At 38.1% G+C, this 22,368-nt stretch overlaps 1 protein-coding gene across 2 annotated transcripts in view; it reads right to left on the bottom strand.

Moving 5' to 3' along the window:
- Positions 1 to 845: 845 nt before the first annotated feature.
- The window catches only part of TENM1 (teneurin transmembrane protein 1), a 476,767-nt gene continuing 455,244 nt past the window's right edge, over positions 846 to 22,368 (bottom strand). For both annotated transcript variants that reach the window (XM_075184364.1, XM_075184365.1), the window contains 5 exons: positions 15,023 to 15,319; positions 13,191 to 13,578; positions 10,560 to 11,780; positions 9,385 to 9,527; positions 846 to 2,347 (listed from right to left, as the gene is read on the bottom strand). In XM_075184364.1, the coding sequence (XP_075040465.1) occupies positions 1,589 to 2,347; positions 9,385 to 9,527; positions 10,560 to 11,780; positions 13,191 to 13,578; positions 15,023 to 15,319 (2,808 nt within the window). In that variant the 3' untranslated portion in view covers positions 846 to 1,588. The remainder of the gene's footprint in view (positions 2,348 to 9,384; positions 9,528 to 10,559; positions 11,781 to 13,190; positions 13,579 to 15,022; positions 15,320 to 22,368) is intronic.

The following is a 22,368-nucleotide window of genomic DNA, read 5'->3' as shown; positions in this document are numbered from 1 at the left end:
ATAGAGAGCTAGGTTGAGTTTTTTGGGTTCAGAAGAGAGAAGAGAAAATGAGATGCAGCAATATGCAGTATGTAGCATAAAACAATGTGGGCAAGATGTAGTACACAATGTACATCTATACCATTGACCAAATACCACTAAATGCAATCAAGTGTTACAAAAATTTGGATCCATGAAAAAGAGTCTCATATTCTTTATACAGAGGATAACCCACAACCTAGAGGTATATTTACTAAACTGCGGGTTTGAAAAAGTGGAGATGTTGCCTATAGCCACCATTCAGATTCTAGGTTTCATTTATTTAGTGCATTCTACAAAATGACAGCTAAAACCTGATTGGCTGCTATTGGCAACATCTCCACGTTTTCAAACCCGCAGTTTAGTAAATATACCCACTAGTGTACATTATATGGAATTTAGAAGTCACCCATAAGCTCTTTGACAGTATAAAAGCACTTTGCTGTAAACAAAAGTGCTTTTCTACAGGTCACAAAAATCCAATGTGGCTTCTAATATTTATAATAATATACAGTAAAGGGTGTATTATGCCTAATAATACACAAGTTTTTCCTAATGCACACTGAAGCTATGACATCAGACCTCACTGATTATAAGCGATGACATCAGAACACATTGTTTATACAGATATTATTTACAGGAATTTATACATGAATTGTGTCACTTGTGTATTATATAATAGATGATTAAAACTATGTGGCATTAGCAATATTTTGATGATCAGCTGGAATAACCCAAACCTCTTCAACTTTTCTAAATATTAAAACAATACTGCTTGAATTGTGGAGTTAATTTGTTGTGTTAGAGTCTAATATGAGTATACAGGATTCACAACATTTTATTTTTTATTTTGAAAGAATGTTAGTTTATGAAAAAATAAGAAACAATGACAGGATTTCAGTATTACATATTTAGTTTTTATCATATACTTACTAATACTCTTTAGGTAGATTTTTTTTTTGTCTAGAAGCTGTTTCATCACATAAGCTCTAGTCTCCAGAAAAGAGTGGCAACTTTGTAGTGGTTAACATGTAAGCGAAAAATGCTGAATACTGCCACACAAGAAATAAGAAGCTTTACTGTCAATTTTTAAACCCCATGAGCACTTGAGAGACCTTAAAACGCACCTGTCAATTACACAGTGGTGATAGCTATTTAGTGGTTTGTAACAATATTCATGAGAAGGCTATGATTTTACAAAAAAGTTCTGAAATCACTTCATGTTTCTGTGATGTCCCTTTTTCTTAGTGAATCAGTAGGCTGATTTCTCATAATATTGGTGCAGTCCACAAAATGGCTGCCACCGCTATGTGCACGTGACGAGTGTACCTTACACACATCGCTCAGCATTGTGATAATAGACCTCACTGGTGCTACCAGAAATACATTGTTCAACTAGCAATATTAAAATACCATCTTTTGTCACATTTAAAGGCAGTTGGATATGTTTTCTTTTATATTTACATATACAGAGATCTGATCTAGAAAATTGTTACAATAAACCATTTTATGTTTTAAAAACAGGCAGTCTTTGGTGACGCAAAGGCAAAGAGTGTCTTTTGTTTGTTTGTTACCTCCTGCCTACTTCACTCTGTCTCATGAAGTGAATATTGTTGGCACTATCAGAAAGTTCTAGGTACTGATCCACCGAATGAACAAAATATCCATCATAGCCTTGGACTTTTCCTGTGCTTAAAAGTTGTTGTTTCTCTCCTTCTGTCCACATTCTTATGCCTTCCTCCCCTTCCTGCAGTCTCTTCTGCTCTTTAGTCCACGCCTGTCCCACCGCTCTTTGTCTTGCCAATTCCAGAACATGATCCTCTTCTTCTTCAATGGTTGTTCCATATCGAACATTAAAGCATAAGATGCCATGTTGAAGCTGTATGTCAGCAAACCGTCTAGTCCTCCCGCTGACAATTGAAGTCATTTGAGACACAGTAACATTGACTCCATTCTCTAGGATACGACCACTGCCACTGTTTCCAATGACAGAAAGGTCTTCTTCCAAGGAACCCAACTTAATGAAATAGTGAGTGTCTCGACCTTCTATTGTAAAATGCAAGTTTTCCAAGTAGTGGGCATTATTCAAAATGGCAGCAATGCGTCGACTGTCTTCATTAGCCACTCCAATGACATCTGCAGTCACCACTCCATCTTTTATGGCAAACTTGATGCCTTTTCCGAATAAAGATGACACTGCTGCAAATCTGGGATATTTTAAAGTTCCATGGCAGTTCCGTCCATTTTGTTTTGGTGCCATCGGTAGTTGGTCTAAGGAAATGAAGTTTCTAAGCTGCTTCTGTAGCTCACACTGAATGCCAAGAATTGTCTAAAAAGACATTTAAAATGACAATTAAGTACAATTTATGACAAATACATTAAAAGTGTGTATTGTAATTAAGGTGTGATGACCATTACATATTTATTTTTTCATGTACTACAGCCAATAGTATTCAGAATAAGGTTTTGGAAGAGTCATACAACTAGCATAGTGAAACATGTTTAATTAATATTGTTTTAGCTAAATAGACATATCTGATTCATAATAGGACATATACATATGCTATTTCTGTTTGAAAGACCAGGAATGATATCTGGTTATAAGGGTTGACAAAGTTAAAATGGATATACTATATGCATTTACCTCACTATTGTTACTCTAAATACTCACATAATATACACATTATCAGGAAATGTGTTTAAGGCACATAATAGCATGAATGGGTTTTCTGTGCTAACTTTGTTTAAAAAAATGTGGTCTTGATTATATTGTGTTCTCCTTACTTATGAATCCATTCTATGTTGCCTAAAAGGCTAAAGAATTATGCCTTTGCAACTTATATAGAACCATTAAGTGGACGGCAAATTGTGATAACTGAAACCATAGGAGCCAACTTTTCAAAATTATTGGGGGTACAGAAGTACCCCTGCCATATGACTGAAATATGCCATGTATCGACATGATTAGTGCCATCACAAATGATGGTGGCAGTACTAGCAACTATGACTGAAAACAAAGTAGAGCTCATAATGGTGCTCTGCAGCCCAACAAAATGAGGTTGGGTAAGTATTCACGATGATGAAAATTCTGACAGGTTTTAGTCCTACAAAAAAACCCGAAATGTTACAAAAACAAAAACAATATAAAGAGACTTACCTGAACACCGAAGCTCCAGATCTCCGGTGGAAGTAGCATGCTGACAGGCTGTCATTCCGAACACACAGGACTCCGGCACTTCAGTTTGACGTCACCGCGACTTACATCAATGGTAATTTAAAGCGGCAAAGTCTGGACCCCGCAGGTTAAGTGTTTAAACACGTTACTTGCGGGGTCTGGACCTGGCAGTTTCTGGACCCCGCAGGCAGGGGAGGGCTGTCAATTTGTAGCCCGGGGGGCAAGACTCGACTCAGCAACCTATTAGGAACATTTTAAAAGAAAAGAAATGCAGATGGCCCAGTGAGCCAGCCCAAGGTAGCCCACTATGGGACCGGCCCAGGCGGAAAATACCCCCTTGCCCCCCAGCCCAGCCTGCCCCTGCCCGCCGGTTAAGTGTTTAAACACTTAACCTGCAGGGTCCAGACTTGCCCGATTTAAATTACCATTGATGTAAGTAAGTCGAGCTGATGTCAAACTGAAGTGCCGGAGTCCTGTGTGTTCGGAATGACAGTCTGTCAGCATGCTACTTCCATCGGAGATCTGGAGCTTCGGTGTTCAGGTAAGTCTCTTTATATTGTAATAGTTTTTGTCACATCCCAGATTGTTTTCTGTAGGACTAAAGCCTATCGGAATTGTCATCATCACAAATACGATTACCACCGACAAAATACTATAGAAAAAATATACACTTATTGTAGTTGCAATCTGTCCTAATGTCCAAGGACAGGCCCATTATTTTAAAATCTTATCCATTATTCATGTTTTACAGGAATCGCATGAATCTGCATCAAGTTTTTTTATTACAGAAATACAGGCAATAGGTACTCATGAGCATGTAATTGCACCCATAGGCAAAAATACCATTTTGTTTTTTGAAAAGAATATTCAAATAACATTTAAAGCATAGGGCTGATGTACAGACAGACCAGTTGACTGCCAGGGCGAACAGGGCTAAACATTACCAAGGTATCTTCATAAATCCTTGTTATATTTGTATTATGATGTGAATTTTTTTTTCGAAACTGTTTAAACCTTCAACCACATCCCATCCTATTTAAGAGTCAACTATGTTGTCATTAGTGACAGAAGTCCCAATCTAGCATTAGTTTCTTTATCAGTGAGTGCAATCTCTGGCTGGCTGTATGGCAAATGGGACTGATTCCACTTGCCTGGTCATTGAAGGAGGACTCGAGAAGGGCCTGCGTAGCACATCACAGGGTTTTCCACCCTCTGCCCTCCAGCTTTGCATATGCTGTGGGGTTTTCATGGGATGAAGAACAATCAGGACAGGCTGACCTCCCCACTGGACATTCCACCAGACCACCCCCAACTTTGCTTTTGCTGTTGGGCTCTCATGGGATGAGGAGTGCTCAGCATGAGTCACTCTAGCCACCAGACAGACCACCCGCCTGCCCACGATTGTGGGGTGACAGGATCTCACTGTCAGGAGGAAGAGCATACAGTTCAGGGTGCTCCACACACTAGTCTAATCGACTGTCTCTCCCTCTGCGTGTGACTGCTTTCCCTTAATTCCCCCCCCTTGCCTGTGATTGCCTCCACCACTGTCTCTCCTCCATGTGTGACAGCCTCCCCCTCTGCATGTGAAGCAACCTCTCCATGTGTGATAGCCTCTTGCTCTGTCTCTCACTCCCTGCCCAGGTGACAGACTCACCTACTGTCTTTTACCTTCCCTCACCTTTGCAATTGAAAACATCTTCCTCTGTCTCTCCACTCCCTCTCCTCCATGTGTGACAGTCTCCCCCACTGTGTCCCCTTTCCCTCCTTGTGTGAAAGCCTCTTGCTCTGTCTCCCCCTCTGACCCTTCTATATGTGACTGCCTCTCCTTCTGTCTCTTACTCCACAGTGACAGCCTTTCCCTCTGTCCCGCTCTCCTTTGTGCAGATGCCAGCTTCTCCGTGTGTCTCCCCCAACCACTCTATGTGTGATAGCCTCTCCCTCCGCCTTCTCCTCTGCATGTGACATCCATTTACTTTGTCTTGCACTCCCTCTCTTCCATGTGTGAAAGCTTGAGCTCTGCATTTCACAGCCACTCTATCTGTAACTCCCTCCCCTTTGCGTGTGTCAGCATCCCACCCGATTTTTGGTGACTGTCCTACTCAGTCAAGACCCGAACATTCTGAACAGTCTGGGGCTTTGTATGACAGCAGGACCCCCAATGCTGCCGGTTTCCTTGTTATAATGTGACCAGCCCAGTCTGTGGTTGCCTGGTGCTGGTTGCAGCTTTTGCAGGGGAAATCCATGCTGTTCGTATCCCTGCATTAGTATTAACCAGCCAAGGTTACGAGCACTTGTGCTTACTTCACTTTTTGGGGTGGGGGGCACATTGTTTTTTATTTTTTTTTTTTTTTTTTTTTTTATACACATTAAAACGCCAGTCTCCTCGGGTTATCCTTATCCTGGTTTAACTGAGGACTGGTCTTCAAGCAAAGAATCAGAGGATGTCAGGGTTGAGATGTCTACCTTTAATACTGATAGTATTGACACACTCATTAGAGATATGAAAAAAATAGTGAATATTGTGGCAGAATGTGTCACTTCTACTTTGCAGGATAATTTGTTCTGGCTAAAATTCTAGAAGAACATTTTATGTTCATCAAGTAATTAAAAATGGGATTACCAAAGAATGAAAGGGACCAGTATATTCTCTTCATGGTGCCAGATGTGGTTACCTGAAACACAGTCCCAAATATTGATATAGATATTGCAGGCCTTTACAGCAGAACTACTATTCGTGGATTGGGGACTTCTCAGGAACCCTACGGATAGAAATATGGAGCGTTGCCTAAAGAAAGTGGATGTTATTGCAAGAACTGCACTGCATCCTGCAGTATATATGACCTCAGTAGCTATAACTCTGAGATTGAGGATACATAACCTGGTCTAAAATTTAATAAGGTGTTAGTCATTTTCTACTGTTAAGAACAACTGACAAGATGCAGAGGGCTATATATTTTCATTTGTGAGGCATTGTCTGTCGCTCAGAAGAACATTTCAGTTAATAGTGTTAAGCAGAGCTTTATGGCTTATGTCCTGTTTAGGTGATCCTAAGAATTGCCTTATTTCATGGGTAGTTTCTTTTCAGGCATCAATTAACATCAAGGACTCAGAGGCTATCAGAGAGGAGCTCAAAGCTTTTAACTCAGCACCTACATATGGTAAGCCATAAGGAAGGAAGGCCATGAGGAATGTATCAGCCCATTAGAACCAGTTTTAGAGAAGCCAGAACATACAGGCCAGGCAGGAGCTATGGCAGAAAAAGCCAAGGAGGCCATACGAGACAACATTTTTGTGCATACAGAGAGAGCCTGAGTCATTAAAGAGAGCAAAGCAAAAAAAGAAAAGAAATAACTTTACATCTTGGCAAAATCATGTTGCATTGGTGGGGAAGGTAAATTTAAAATGTTTAGACAGATTTGTAGTTGGGGTAGGGCATGTCCTAGATCAACTTTAGATTTCAGAGTAAAATAAAGTTAGCAAGTATATGTGAACTAAACGACAAAAAAGCCTAAGTTTCTTATGTGCAAAATAATAAACAAATTTGCACCCCTTGCATTGCAACATGGTTTGTCCAGGATCAAATTTACTCCTTTTTTTTGTCTTGCTCTCCTTAATGATTCATGCCCAGCAACTCTAAGTTGCAGTCTAATACTACAACAAATTATCAACAATGGCTTTTCATTAAAATGTATAGTAGTGCCTAACAGGGACAGATTTCTAGTTCTATACCCCAGAAGAGGGGAAATAGTAGTCCCGTAGGTGCTCTTGAACAACAAAATAATTTTAGAGATTCTAGTGAAAATAGGGTACAAGTAGTTATTACTGTTTGTTCCTAATGGAAAAAGATTACAGATTATGAATAGTTTCATTAAGACAATGAAGCTTTAGGTAGAATTTTTAAGGTGTATCCTAGCAGTCATAGAACGAGAAGACTTCATTAACTCCATAGATTTAAAGCATGTCTTTTTCACAATCCCTGTTTTAACAGCTCATTAGAGATTTTTCGGGTTTTGTTTCCTGAAATAACACTCTCCATTCACAAGCCTTCCCTTTGGACTGTCCACAGCTCCCCATACTTTTACCAAGCTTTTGGTAGCAATTATAGTTCATTTGTGGCTACAAAGGAACCAGCTATACCATTACCTTAAAAACAGTCTAGTGCAAGCCTAGCAGCACATAGGACAAGTTATCACAGCCTTCCAAAATCATGAATGGATTATCAATTGGGAGAAAAGACATTTAATCCCATACACAAAAATGCTGTTTTTTAGGAATGATTATAGTCACTTTGACTCAACAGGGAAAATTGAAAATGACAGCGGTCAATGAGCTAATCAAGTGGTAGCCATCTATAAGAGCTTGCATGGCAGTACTGGGAATGATTTAATCAGAAAATAAAGTGCTGCCCACATATAGAATTGGCCATTCCAAATGTGGGAGAATGAGAGAAATCTTATTTTAGAAAGGAAGCGAAACTGATATCATACATCTGTAAGCAGCAACAAAGCACTCTGAAACAAACAAAATACAAACCTGGAAACAAGAGAAAGGTAGAAAAGCCAAAGCACATTTGTCTAATGGCAGATGCAAACAGGATAAGCTGAGGAGGATGAACTAGCCCCAAAAAGGTGGAATAGAAACAAAAAGTATCTCACTTCAAATTTGCTAGAGATGAGAGCATTCCATTCTCAGATTGTTAATAACTGCAAATAAATGCAGTCAAAAAACAGGATAATGGTTCTTTTTTTCAACCATTATGGAGCAAAAAGCTACTCAAAGATGAAAGAAACAGCAAAAATTATTCAATGGGGAGAACAAAAGCCAACCTCAGTTTCTGTAATCCATCATTATACACCCAGGGAAATTGGAACTACACCGTGAATTTTTTTAGTTTACAGTGGACAAATACAGGGCACCTCAAATAAACCTCATGACCACAAGGACAAATACAAAGTTTGCACGTTCTTTCTTCAGGAAAAAGAGTCCAGCAACAGAGAGAGTGGATGCTCTGACAGAGCCCTGGGAGTTCAGCTTAAGGTATGTCTTTGTTTCATTTCCTCTGATTTCTCTAATTCCAAAACACTTAACAAAAATCCAGCAGATGACAGAAGATATGGTGTAGTATTGTCCTTTTTGCACAGGAGAATATGGTTCTAAGAAAACTCTAAAGAAAGGACTTTGCACTCCTTAAAGTTTAATGACAGCATTTATAATTTATCTAGGACAAAATCACTGAAGCAGACAAAAAGTTGTGGTCACCCCTCAAGTACGGGATCCTAGCAAGATTGCTGAGGGATTATATTGTTAAAGCATATAAAGTCAAGGAGAAAGAGCCTCCAGAGATCCTTACACCATTCTCTTCAAGTCTAATCAAGTAGAGCATCAGGATGGAGTTCCTTGCATACTTTTTGCTGAACTGAGGCTAAATGTAACAAACAGAAATGTTTCAAGCTGTAGGTACCTCACCTAGCAGTGAATTTAGCTGCCTGAGTATAGTACATATAGTTAGGGCTGCCATGGAGAGATGAAAGTCCCTCCATGGCAGCCTAATTGCCATCCCTTTTATTGCATTAATATTATTATTATTATTATTATTATTATTATTATTATAATTATCATGTGCTATGCTGGGAAAAAGTCATAAGACAACAGAGGAAATGAGGAGCTAGGCTTATATACTTTCAGTGCAAACTTCCTTCAGGTCTAGCCTTCTGCAAGTACGAGGATTAACCCTATAGTTAGGGCTGTTATGGAGGTACTCAAGAAAACACAATTAACAGGTAATAAATATGATATTTTGACTGATTAACTTATTTGTCAACACAAGTATTACTTTGTTAAAATGTACCCATTTTTCATAGAAAGTGGAAGCTGGGCTAAATCAATTTTCATGAAAACACTGCATATTAATATCTTGTGCCTGAGTGATGTCCCTAATTTCTAGTAAATTGATAGGCTACATTTTAATGCATATTGATTCAATCCACAAAATGACTGCCTCCTCTGGAGTCAGGGGGTAGGTGCACTTTAAAATGTGTTTGTGGTGAGTTTTCGATTCTTGCTCTGAACTCGGAGAAACGGACAAAGAAAAGAGAGGCTTTATGTGACATATTGGGTAATTGATTTAATCACCATTGTTCAAATTATTGGGAAGCTCCATGTGCTAAATATATTTGAGACAAAATACCAACCTTCCCAGGATCCCACTCCTGGGTTTTGGTTTGTAGTTGTAGTAACTCATATGTTGACTCAAAGCCCTTTGCTTCTGGTTTTGGAAATCCAGGCAGTACATTATGTAGTTGAAAACCAAATAGCTCCAGCCAACTTCCAATGTCTAAGTAAGGAGAAAATATGACAAGCTTTGTTAAAAGTATTTCTTTTCATTTGCTTATAATCGACTTTAATTATCAATTATATTGTAAGCTCTTTGCAACAGGGACCACATTCCTATTGTATTGCAATGCTTGACATTTTTGTCAAGATACTCATTTCAAGATACTAAGTGGCCTATTTAGCATTATTCACATTTTTGCTCCGTTAAGTAACATCTGTCATTGCAGCGATAATTCACCATTAAATGACAGGAAAGTGATTTTGAAAAGGAAGCCAAACTGAGAGAATACCAGTATTCCCAGAAGATCCCTTTGTCTTTGTCTGCCTACGCTAATGGTGCCTTGTCAGATCGAGCTGTGACCGATCTTTCAGATTTGACTGCACCCTTGTATTTTTTTGTATGACTACAGTTTGACTAGTACTGACAGATATCCAAACAAGCTATAGCACTGACCTGTACATGGCGAGATTAAGGCTACCCTTTGTCCTATTTCACACGCACAGAAAAAATACAGATTAAAATCTCACACACTCCCAACATTGGGCAAATTCACAGACAGCTCTTAGTTAAGTTATCCACTCACGCAGGTTTTTATGGAGCTAATGATAGGAGGTTGTACATAATGTTGCAGCTTGTGGCTAGGAAGGGAGTTGGTTTTGTGTTGAGTGGGTTAATTTTAAATATGAGAGGTGATTGTGTGCTCTTCTCAATTCTGATATAAAAATAGAGTCAAGGCAGGAGAAAAAAATAATGCTAGTCACAGTGCTTTATAGTCTGAGAAATATTATCTCCCTATGACCTGCAGTAAGACTCAGCATGGCCTAAGACTTAGTTGAATGTGTGTGTATTTGGAGAATATGTCTTTATGTGAAGTTTATGCTGTGGCTGAGTTTAGGAGAGGTGATTGTACATGTATACATCATCCTTTCACAACTTCGATGTTTTTTTAGTGTTCGAGTACATGGCTTTTAAACTGTTTTTATTATTTTAGAATTTCATTTTAGGAGTTATAATAATCAACACATACTGTACCTGTGGTATACTGTGCCACATCCTGGGTTTTTCCAACTGGATAGTTGTTTTCAAATGCATACAAGTTAAATGGCCTTGGTTCAGTGTTTAATTTTTTCCAAATATGGTGATTGGGTGTAGTCCATCTTCCAGCAACAACATCATAATCTCTTTGACCAAGGTGTACAAGTTTAGTTAGGGAATCATAGAGTCCCCCATAAAACCCAGTGATAACCTCAAAGTCTGGGTTGGTATCTTCATATATGTCACCATATGGCGTGTACAGAATTTCTTTTATCACTTGGCCACGGCTGCTAAATACTGCCAGGGGTGTTCCTGTATTGTCACATGCAACATAATATTCCTCTCCACTGCTTAATTCCATGGCAATAAGGTGGCCTTGTAGGTCATAATAGAGTGATGTTATTTCAGAGCTACTGTGATTGTACAAGTGAGTAACTCTTATTGGATTGGCTAGATCTGCATAGAAGAATTGCAGGTGAGAACCTGCACTTGATTTACTTGCAACACGCCTTCCAAGTCCATCATATCGGTACTGTACATTCCAACCAGCAACCTTATTATATGCCTTGATCAAAAGACCATTGGAATTGTACTCAAATATATCATTGCCTCTTTGCCTGAGGAATCCATCTTCATCCATTCTATACTGAATTTCTCCAAGCCGAGTAATACGGTCTCCAATGTCATATCTCAGTGGAGTTAGACGAACGCTATTTCCATGGCTTAGCAGGTTGATATTTCCATTTAGATCATAGCTGTAACGCCACTGAAGTTTATCATTAACAGATACAGCTTGAAGCTGCCCATCGGGATCATATTCATAAGAATATCTTGTTAAATTGGCATCAACACCTACTCGTATGCCACACATAATCATCCGACCCATGGTATCATACTGGATAGTCATCCAATAAGAAATAGCCTTTAGAATTTCATACTGAACTTCAATGACTTGTCCGCTAGCACTAAATATTTTAGTATGTTTCATCATTGAAGTTGTGATGACTTGGTTTAGATCATAATTGATCACACTGAATTTTCCAAATTGTTCAGTCCTCCCGGAGACATCAACATAACGGTACAAGTCTATAGGAAGAGGAATCTCATTTATCATGGCTTGCATGCTGGTAACTCGGAAATTGTTGTAACTGTAGTCAAACCGGGCATTAACAAGACCTTCTTCGCTGAACCTAAAGATCTGTCGTCCAATGAGAGGACCTATTGTGAAGATTATTACAAAAAGAAAGCTGATGTCAACTTTTCAACATTAAAAAATAAACATATTTTATAAAATCAAGACTGTAAGGGGTATGTATATAGCAGTAGGAAATATATTACACTGTTCCCTGATCATACAAAATATAAAGTCATAATCTAAAAAGGCCAGATACAAAGAGCAACATGATCAAGACACAGCGTACAAATCTTACTGTAGCTGCCATGTGCCTAGGTTTTTGCAAATGTCATTCGTTTTACTGCAATTGCATAGGTGTACAGAGCAAGATAGCGCATTTGCAAAGGAGCAAAATTTTGTACAGCGTATTGGAGGAGTTGGTTAGAGTAAGAATGTTTCTTGCATAGTACTGAGCGGTGAAAAATAAGATTATTATATGATTATGTGATATGATTATATGATGATTATTAAAATGAGAGAAACTGGTAGAGAAAAAGCTTTTTTAGAGGTGATCCTAGCTATGTGAAGGGGCACACAGCTATTTTTACTCCACAGAAAGACAATCTCTTACCAGGGGGTAAATGTATGAATCTCCGGAATCTTCATCTCCGGCGTGTTCAGCCTCTTCAGCGCTTAAATTTAAAGCGGCGCTGCATTGTAAAGGGAAGTTTCCCTTTACAATGCAGCGCCGCTTTAAATTTAAGCGCTGAAGAGGCTGAACACGCCGGAGATGAAGAATCCGGAGATTCATACATTTACCCCCAGGTATCATCCAACACTTTTAGTGGGACACAATAGCATCCTACAACTGCACTTTGAAGGAAAAGTGCATTTCACTGCTCGCTTTGCCCAATATCAAACAAAGCTTTAAATGCACAAAAATGAAGTCTAAATGTTCCCCTCACTGCCTGCATTAATATAAGCAATAGATGAAACTAAACCGACAGTAGTTTAGGAGAAAAATGGAAAAGCTGATTTATTGAAAGCCATGATAGTAGTAGTAGGGCATGGTTTTGGAGGTGTTGTTTACACCTCTACACATTGCGCCTCTGCAGACTTCACACTTCTCTGCACACCTAGGCATACTTCTAGCTTGCAAAGATGTCTCTCAAGAGCAGAGCACTATGATGTGCACATAGTGAAACTTCTAGATGGACAGGTACAAAACAAAAGTGTTTTTTGCAAACATTAAGCTGCACATCAATTGCTCTTTGTAAATGATTGCCTAAGTGTTATAATGTGAGGAGCATTCTGATAATTCTAATATTCTTATCACCTGTAGTATAGGGATGTATTAGTCCTTATAATATGAAAGTGTTCTCATAATTCCTGAATGACTATAGCCTAAATTACTGTTTGAAGAGATATTCATAGCAGGAGATTAGCAATATAATAATGTAATTTGTTTAAAGGTACAAGTTAATCCCTTATATAGTATTTGTTTTATTACATACCTGTCTGTCTGTATCTAATAGTACAAACAAAGCCCTCATGCATTAGATGAATTGTTTTTATGACTCCACTGGATTCCTCATAGGTAAATGCAACCTGGGTGGTGTCATAAAGAATTTCAGAGAGCTTTGTTTGTTTGGTGTATTTATAAAAGACTCTGCGTCCGGTTCCAAGATGTAACGTCAGCAAAAGTCGTCCATCCCCACTGTAATCTTGAATGAAAGCACCAATGTTGTCTGGTGGGTTATATATATTTCGGAAATAACCAACAGATAGCATCGTTTGCAGACTATGGCGGACCATGTTAGGCATCGTTACAGAGGCAAGGTAATCCGAATGATCATATTCAAAGATATAACGTCGTTGGCTATGCAAAAAGAGACTTATAATCTAAAACAAAATACAACAACATAAACTCAAGTTATTATTTGCATCTTAAACATATACACTAGTCAGTTAAATTAAATTAAATCAGTAAATGCATAAAAACACTTTTAAAACACAAGTTGATTTTACAAGTATTCAAGACTGTTTTCAACTTTTAATTGGGATTTCAAAAGCCAATTTCACCCTTGTTTGTTTTGCTCAATTACCGTTTTAGCACTGCCCTTTATTAAGTTCTCTTATTTTCTTAAATTTTCAGTTGTTTTCAGTACTTCCAATAAAGCTAATTAGTAAACTTCCCTTGAAAGTTGCTGAACTGCAATCTATTGTTCTGCTTTTAGGCATGATTACCTTTAGGTCTATCTGTATTTAGCATGACAAATAAGGCAGCTCACCTCAGCATAATGCTCTTTAATGCTTCATTTAGTTTACCTTAAATACATGGATCCCCCAAAGCATGGAGTAAGGAAAAAACTGAAAGAGCAATGCCCAAACAATTAGATCTGTAATGAATTTAGCCGCACAGAAGGACAACTAAAGTACAATGCTTTGCAAGGTCAATTGATTCACCCACAAATGTGACACAAAGGGCTAGATTTACTAAGCTGCGGGTTTGAAAAAGTGGGGATGTTGCCTATAGCAACCAATCAGATTCTAGCTGCCATTTTGTAGAAGGTACTAAATAAATGAAAGCTAGAATCTGATTGGTTGCTATAGGCAACATCTCCATTTTTACAAACCCGCAGCTTAGTAAATCTAGCCCAAAGGGTTAAAGTCAAACTTGTATTATGCCATTTCCATTCAAATCCAATCCCACATAATCGAAACAGACAAACTCTGAATTTGATTATCTGCAATGATTCCTCTGAAGCCCAAACATGGTACTGTCACTTTGACTAAATTGACCAAGTAAAATTTAACTATCTGTGAGCACCTTAAAATACACACTGACACAATGTGATCCACACTTATTGTCCAATGAATATGTTTTATTCTTGGGAAAGAAATGTGTTATCTAAAAAAATGTCACTTGCTATTTAAAACCATAAAAAATTTCCGGACTTTTTATAAATTCCTTTTAAGGACTTCTTTAGATCTAGCATGTAGCACATGACTTCTGCTTCTCTTTAAATCCTATTAAAGTATTGTGATATTCTAACTATTTCAGAGCTGTGCATAAAGTAGGGTAAATCATTATTCAGTCACAAAAGATAGCTGAAATTCATTTTAATAGTTTTTCTATGCTTTCTATTGTGTTAGTAAGCTGATTGATAATTATTATTGAGTGAAATAATAAATTGGTCTTCAATCAAAGACATTTATAGATAGGAACAGCATATCCCATCCCACACTCTCCTATTTCCAATGTTAATGGGATTATGTGATTACACCGAGCAATAATGTGCAGAAGAATGACAGTTTTGACATTTCAAAACATTTGTTCATTTACCTTTTCCTCATAGGTATAACTCCATATTTTACCATTGGCCCAAATTCTTGAGACCATCTTTCCATTTTCATCATATTCTATTTTCTCAGTCCATGTTCCTCTTTGAATAGAGGTTACCAGCCCAGTAGGGGAATATGTGATGTTAACTTCATGATACTTGCTGCTTGGTGACCATAGGATGGGATTTCCAGTTTTATCATAAAGAATTCGAAGAGTGAATTTTCGGTGATCATCGTAGATCTTTCCTGTTCTGGTGATGTGATCAAAATCAATGGATAATAAATTTCTGTTATGAGCCTAAAAACACAAACATATGCCACTCGTGAGATACGGGCTCGGATGAAGCATTACATTATAAGTACAAATATACTATGGTTACCATATCATTAAACAGAAAATTTTAATGCAAAGTGATTATAAGTTATATTTATTACAGCAGAGGTTGGCAAAATGTGGCTTGAAACAAGCTACAGCTGTCAAAATGGTCTGTCAGATACTGGGTAAAATGCCATGTTCTGAATACAACAAATCACCACAGTCTGCTCTACGGTGTGAATTGGAAATGGTGGGATTTTCTGCAGATTTTCAGATGGTCAGAAGCTAGTACCAGTGGCGGATCCAGGGGGGGGGGGGGGGCGATTGGGGCGATTGCCCCCCCCCTACCAGGGGCTTGCTGCCGACAGCTGCACACTGTGCAGGTCCGTTCAGCAGTGACAGTATGCTGCCCGGCTGCACACTTTCACTGCTGAAGGGACCTGCACATACTGTGCAGTCGCCGGCAGCCTTAGACATCAGAAAGGGGGCGGGGCCTAAATTGCCCCCCCCCCCCCCAAAATCGCCCAGGGTAGGACAAATGTCTGGATCCGCCCCTGGCTAGTACAGGATATTGATATTGGGGATTCAAGCTTTATAGCCTCTCACTCACACAAAAATTGCAGACCTCCCAATTGTCCCTATCTGTGGGAGAGTTGTGGATTGATGTCTGTTCGCTGCATTGCATGGCAATGGAGGTGTTTAGAGGGGGGAGTGAAAGCGGCAGTCTAGAACTTCAAAAGATTCCCTACCTGTGGACATGCCCCATCTTGATGTAGCCACACCCCCATTGTGCTGTGACCATGCCACTGCCCCCAGGTCGTCTACCCAAATGTTGGGAGGTAGCATATACAATGTATAATATAAACATAAACACACAGTAGAAAACGAATACCCATGTTACACTGTATATTCATCAATTGCCCTAAAATGTCTAAAACTAACTACAATTCTTTAACAATTAAGCATTGGAAGTATAGTTTGACTAATCTTTTGGCCATAAGTGGTAAAGCAGTTGATATTTTTTCAAACATTACAAACATGGGTAGGTCCAGTACTGCTTTAAATCACCTATGAATGTGAATGAAGTAATTACCAATTAAAAACAGCATTTAAGCAAAAACACAAGTTGTTATAGGGTTGTGCCAACTAGGTGCATATTATTACACATGTGCTTTGCATGTCCAACAAAACGACTGTCACTGACAGTTTCTGTAGGTAATGTCATACTTGCCAACTCTCCCGGAATGTCTGGGAGAGTGCGGCAATCTCCCGGATCTGCCCACTTCCTAGTGAAGTGGGCAGAACTAGGTCCAAAACGCTGCGATTCACTGGGAATCGCGGCATTTGGGGCCAAAATGACACGAATTTTGGAGCCCCGCCCCCATCACACCCACCTCCCCCGGCAGGCTCCCGGAAGCCAACTTTCAAAAGTTGGTAAGTATGGGTAATGTACAGCTGAACATTTACAAAAACTGATCTTCAGTCTTCATGCCTGTCTTTTAGATGCAGAGAGCACAGCATAATACATGCTGCAAAGAGCAATAATGTGTTGTAATCCACAGCAACCAATTACATACAAGGTTTTTATAGTTTATTGCAGTCTGGCTAATCAAAGCTAATACTGAATTAGTTGCTATGTTGTATAGCACATCATTGTTCCTTGTGCCATATTATTAAATAAACTCCAAAGACTTGGCAGGTATAGTACATGGCCCTAATTCTTTCTGACATTCAGTACATAGCCCCTTGTTGAACTTTTCATTCTGGAGCAAAACATTTAAAATGAAGTTAAACTTCTGTGATTCACACATGTGAAGATAATAGCTTTAACTGCAATAAATACAATTATTTCCTGTGTCATCCTGCGGTCTTACACATTAAACAATATGAACTAGGTCACCACTAGCTCCACCCAACTGTGGGTCACTTAGATGTTACTGCATGTGACATAGTTATAGGCTGTGTCCCTGGCAATTGTGTTGTGATGTTAGTAACTATTTAAAAGTATTCACAATTGTCTACAAAATAAAGTGCTTTATCAAACCCAAAATCTCAGCCTTATGGGTTTAATAAAGCTTTGTATGTATTTAGCTTTCTGGGAACATATATATAAGAACTACCAGTTTTGGAAATGGGAGATCAAGAGAGCCCTTGGACACAAGGTTCACTTGCACCATGTAAACCTGTTTAGCTAAACCTCTGCATAGTAATATGGAATCTGAATGACATGAAATGTTATCATTTTAAATTGAAGAATTTCAGTGACAAAAATCCACATGACCTTTAAAAAAAAAAGAAAATACAAAAGTTCTTGTCTAGATAAGCTCCAACGTTGTTGCAACTCTGGGCAGGTTTCTGAATCCACTTGTGTCTCCATGTTAAGGAAATGTGTATGTGCATTTGACTAGTGTTTCCACTGTATGTATGAACTGCTTCAATACGTTATTTTCAACAAAATTCCCTCTAATAGTAAAAACTGACAAAACAGGTTGGTTTGATGAAGTCCAATATTCTGTGACAGTTGGTGATGTGGTGAGAACATTCTGCAACAAAATAATGCTGTTTCTACGTCCTTTCTACTGATATTACTGTGAATATTCTTAAAGATGTCACTAACAGTAGTTCCATAAGTAGGAGTATAGTCATAGCATTAAAATGTAATTACACAACTAGGTTCATGAAATTCATCAAATACTGTAGCACAAAATAGCGGCAAGCAACAAAGAAAGAGTACAATCAGAAGGTACAGTACTACATCTGACAGCAGATGTAAGACATAAACAAGCACTTCAAATAAAGTAATTATGGACTAGTACAATGAAAAGAAAATAAGACATCCGACTTCCAATACAGAACTATTTTTTTACTTTTCATCTCTTTAAGCAACACCTGGCAAAGGTGAAATGACACAGTTCTACCTTCAATAATTGCACATAAGCCAGAAATGTGCCAGGTTCCTGTTTTGCTACTAAGCATTCTGCATTCAGTTTCAAACATACATTTGCATGACTCTTTGAAAAACCTGAAAAAAAGGACTCATTTATCCACCACTCCAGTCACAGCTACAATTTATGATCCAATTACACCCAGAGATGTTATGTTTTAAGAAATTCGCAACTCAACAGCATGTGTTAATCCACAAACACATATATGCATAAGCAGCAGATACAATTTATCAGGAAATGATAGGTCTGGGCTGTGAAGCACTGTGGGGACATAAATCCATCCTTGACACTTGTACTCTTTTATGTTGCAAATAATAAGCTACATCATAAACTGTCTGATCGGTGATATTACGAACAGTGACCTCTGAAAAAATAGAGAAATACAGGCTATGAATAGAACAGAAAGCACAAGAAGTGCTGATAGAATCTGTGATTCAGAATGAAACGCTTATAGGAAAAAATGTGCCCAATTTTTTTCTCTTTCTTACAGATGTCAGAAGCTTGGTATATGTACGTTTCTTTTGTGTTTTACATATTCTGCTCAGGTACTGGAAAAATAGTTATATTTCCAGTACCTGAATAGAAAGCCATGACATGTATTTCAGGACCTTTATCATTTTGGTTTCTTAACGTCACACCTACCCACTGCCGCTTACGTATAATTAGGATGAATAGTTTCTTAGGTGCTCATTCTTACTATCCTGTTCTAAAAATGTTACTGCTGCATTTCAAATGATAGAATGCACAACCTATTTCTACCAGTACAACAGTTTGCATTGTTAAAAGAGCAATCATCAAAAACATATAGGGACAGGGGCGCACGCAGGGGGGGTTTCTGGGTCTCCAGAAACTCCTCCCCTCTGCTAAAGAAGTGCCCCTACATAGCGGCACTGTACTATATAGCAGCCGCGGCGCTGTCAAAGAAGCGTCCGCGGCGGTGCTGTATTATATACAGCACCACCGCGGATGCTTCTTTGACAGCGCCGCGAATGCTGTATAGTACAGTGCTGCCTAAATGGAGCTGCTGCGCATGCGAAGGTGCATGCACAGCAGCTCTCTTGCTTTTTTTTCTTTTTGGGTGGGGGGTAACCCCCCTTAAAAATCCTGCATGCGCCCCTGAGGGAATATATTTTAAAAATGTGTAAAGCACTTATTAGTTTTCATGCATCTTTATCCATTTTCCCAGCGCATATATGTGAACGAGTCCTAAATGTATTGCCAAAATAAATCAGAATTGCTTTTATCCATTCTGTGTTTTGACAGCTAAAAGAATCCCATATTAGGGAGTGTGGTTCTGCAAAACTGGCAACATGTTTAAGTGCATTGAGGAATGTGTAGGAGGACCCAGAATTGAAGATTGAGGACCAGGATACAGCTTATTTAGGTCCCAGTTTTTTATTCAAATGTTAGAGCTTTCTGTGTACATCTATATAAGAACTACCAGTTTTAGAAGTGGAAGATCTTGAGAGCCCTTGGACACAAGAATCACTTATTCCATGTAAACCTTTTTAGCTAAACCTCTAGAGGATTATACGGAATTTAAATGACATGAAATGTTATCCTTCTAAATCAAAGATTTTCAGTGACAAAAATCCACATGACATTTTAAAAAAAACAAAACAGTTGTTATCATGATAAGCCCCACCATTGTTATCCAGACCTTACAATTTTAAAATATTGTGGGCAGGTTTCTGATTCCACTTGTGTCTCCCTGTCATGTAAATGTTAAAAACATGTGTAATTGTTATTATGCTCTGCATGTATATACCCACATAGATCACTTTTTCTGTGCTGCCCCATATCCCCCTACAGCTGTAGCCCTAATGAGCCTCCTATATATAAAATAAAAATGAAAATGATTCAGACTTAATTGAGCTTGTTATGGAATGTTTTTAATATGTAAATAATATGCAAACTAAGAATAATAAATGCAATGATGTGTTAAATGAGCAGATTGCCACCTCTACAAGTCTGATGCCATGGCCTTTCCACAAATCCAGGTCTATATACAGCTTATATTGTGTACAACTGTGAGATAAGTTAACACTTTATAAATTATTATTAATACTATTAATAATAATATGGCCTGATTAAAACTGGAGGTGGGCCATATTGTATAACATAAACAAACAACAATAGCTTTTTTTTAACTGATTACAAATTAAAAACATTCAACACGTGTTCATAACATGCTGAGATAAACTTGACTCAACCCTGCATTTAGCAATCAAATTATTGATTATTATCTCACCTGTCTACAATTAAAGTGTCTCAATTGATTTATAAAATAAGTACAGTTGTCTACAATAGGTCCCACAGTTGGTTAGTACATATCCAAATGAGAATCAAAGCAAATTTGAGGCAAGGTTATTGAAAACCACCAAACTGGATAAGGATGTAACAATACTTGAAAGACATTTAATATGCCATGTTCAAACAAGCCATCCTTCAAAACTGAACATCAAAGGCACTTGTCAGGAAGACCATGAACAATCATATTGCAAATCTGAGTTAAAGCTTGGCATGGCAAATATGAGAGAAACTGTCCATGGTACAATATCCAGACAGCTCCCATCCAACCTTATAGAGTTCAAGCATACTCAAATAGACTGTCAACTATATTAACAGATAAATATGCTTCTACCTAGCATGAAACCAAAGGGGATCAATACTTGGAAAGAAATAAATGTATATATATATATATATATATATATATATGTATATATATATGGATCACTTACATCATCATCATCATCATTTATTCATATAGTGCCAGCAAATTCCGTAGCGATTTACAATTGGGGACAAACAATAATAAACAATACTGGGTAAGAGATACATACAGAGAGGTAAGAGGGCCGTGCTCACAAGCTTACAATCTATAGGTCAATGGGAGTCAGATACATGAGGTGAAATCTACATACTGCACATTGGTCCAGCCAGATTGCAAAGGATAAAAAGCGATTAGTATGCTATGTGATCCAGTCACAAAGCAATGTTGGTCTGGGTCAGAGAGTTGTTGTCTTGTGTGAATTATATAAAGGGTGGTAATAGGGTAACCTAGTGAGGTTAAGAGGGTGGTTGAGGTATATTATAAGCTTGCCTGAAGAGGCAGGTTTTCAGAGAATGCTTGAAAGTTTGCAGACCAGAGGAAAGTCTTATTTTAAAAACATTAAAATTCCTCTAAAAAATAATGTTTTTGCAGTGTAGAATAGGGCTCCATTTAATTTTATGAAAATTAATGAAAACATGCATATAAAAATTACAGCTTTTATTTTTTAATGCACCACTGGGCTTATCTGCTTCAATGCATAGGCGTGACTGAGCTCTATGAACAACAAAGTATTTTAAATGTAATGTAATTTCAAGCTTTAACTAGTGCATGCTAATTGGTGTGGATGACTCGCTTATGCCTTCCAAGAGAAAATAATAATAATAATAATAATAATAATAATAATAATAATAAAAAATAATAAATAATAGACTGTGTGCATAGAGAATACATGGGCTGCACATACAATTGAATAAATCAGTGGATTCTTTTTTACCATTGCAATTACCTTTGACCATAGAAATTATAAATAATAAAATAAAAAAATTAAGTAAATTAAGTAAAACTATTATTAAGATGTTTTTCCTTGTATGTCCAGCAATGTCAAAAGTCATGTCACCAGGAGTAAAAATGGTAAAACTATTCTTTTTATGTTTTCATCTTGTCTATGCTTTTCCATAGACAAAAAAAGCCCGCTGCTAGGAACATATCATATTGCATGGTGGACATTCAATAAGCATTTACATTCTTTTACAAAGCAAACAGAACTCCAGGAAATGACAAGAGGAAGGTTGTTTCTAAAGAGAAATAGAGAAATTGTTATGGAGTGGGTCAGAGAAAGGATGGGAGGGGCAGAGAAAGTGAGGGACACATTAGGGGAGAGAATTTAACAGAGTGAGAGTTTTAGCGAGAAGGGAAACCCCAGAAAGAAGAGGTAGTGCAAGAGAGAAAGATAGAGGGGCAGAGACAGAGAGGGAAAGTTAGTAGAGAGAGATGCAAGGTTAAGAGATATTCACTTTATAGGTAGTAGTCAA

Source organism: Mixophyes fleayi, chromosome 9 (genome assembly GCF_038048845.1).
Source record: "Mixophyes fleayi isolate aMixFle1 chromosome 9, aMixFle1.hap1, whole genome shotgun sequence".
In the NCBI taxonomy this organism is placed as follows: Eukaryota; Metazoa; Chordata; class Amphibia; order Anura; family Limnodynastidae; genus Mixophyes; species Mixophyes fleayi.
Note: the sequence above shows the minus strand (reverse complement) of the source record. Positions and strands in the feature narration are given on the sequence as shown.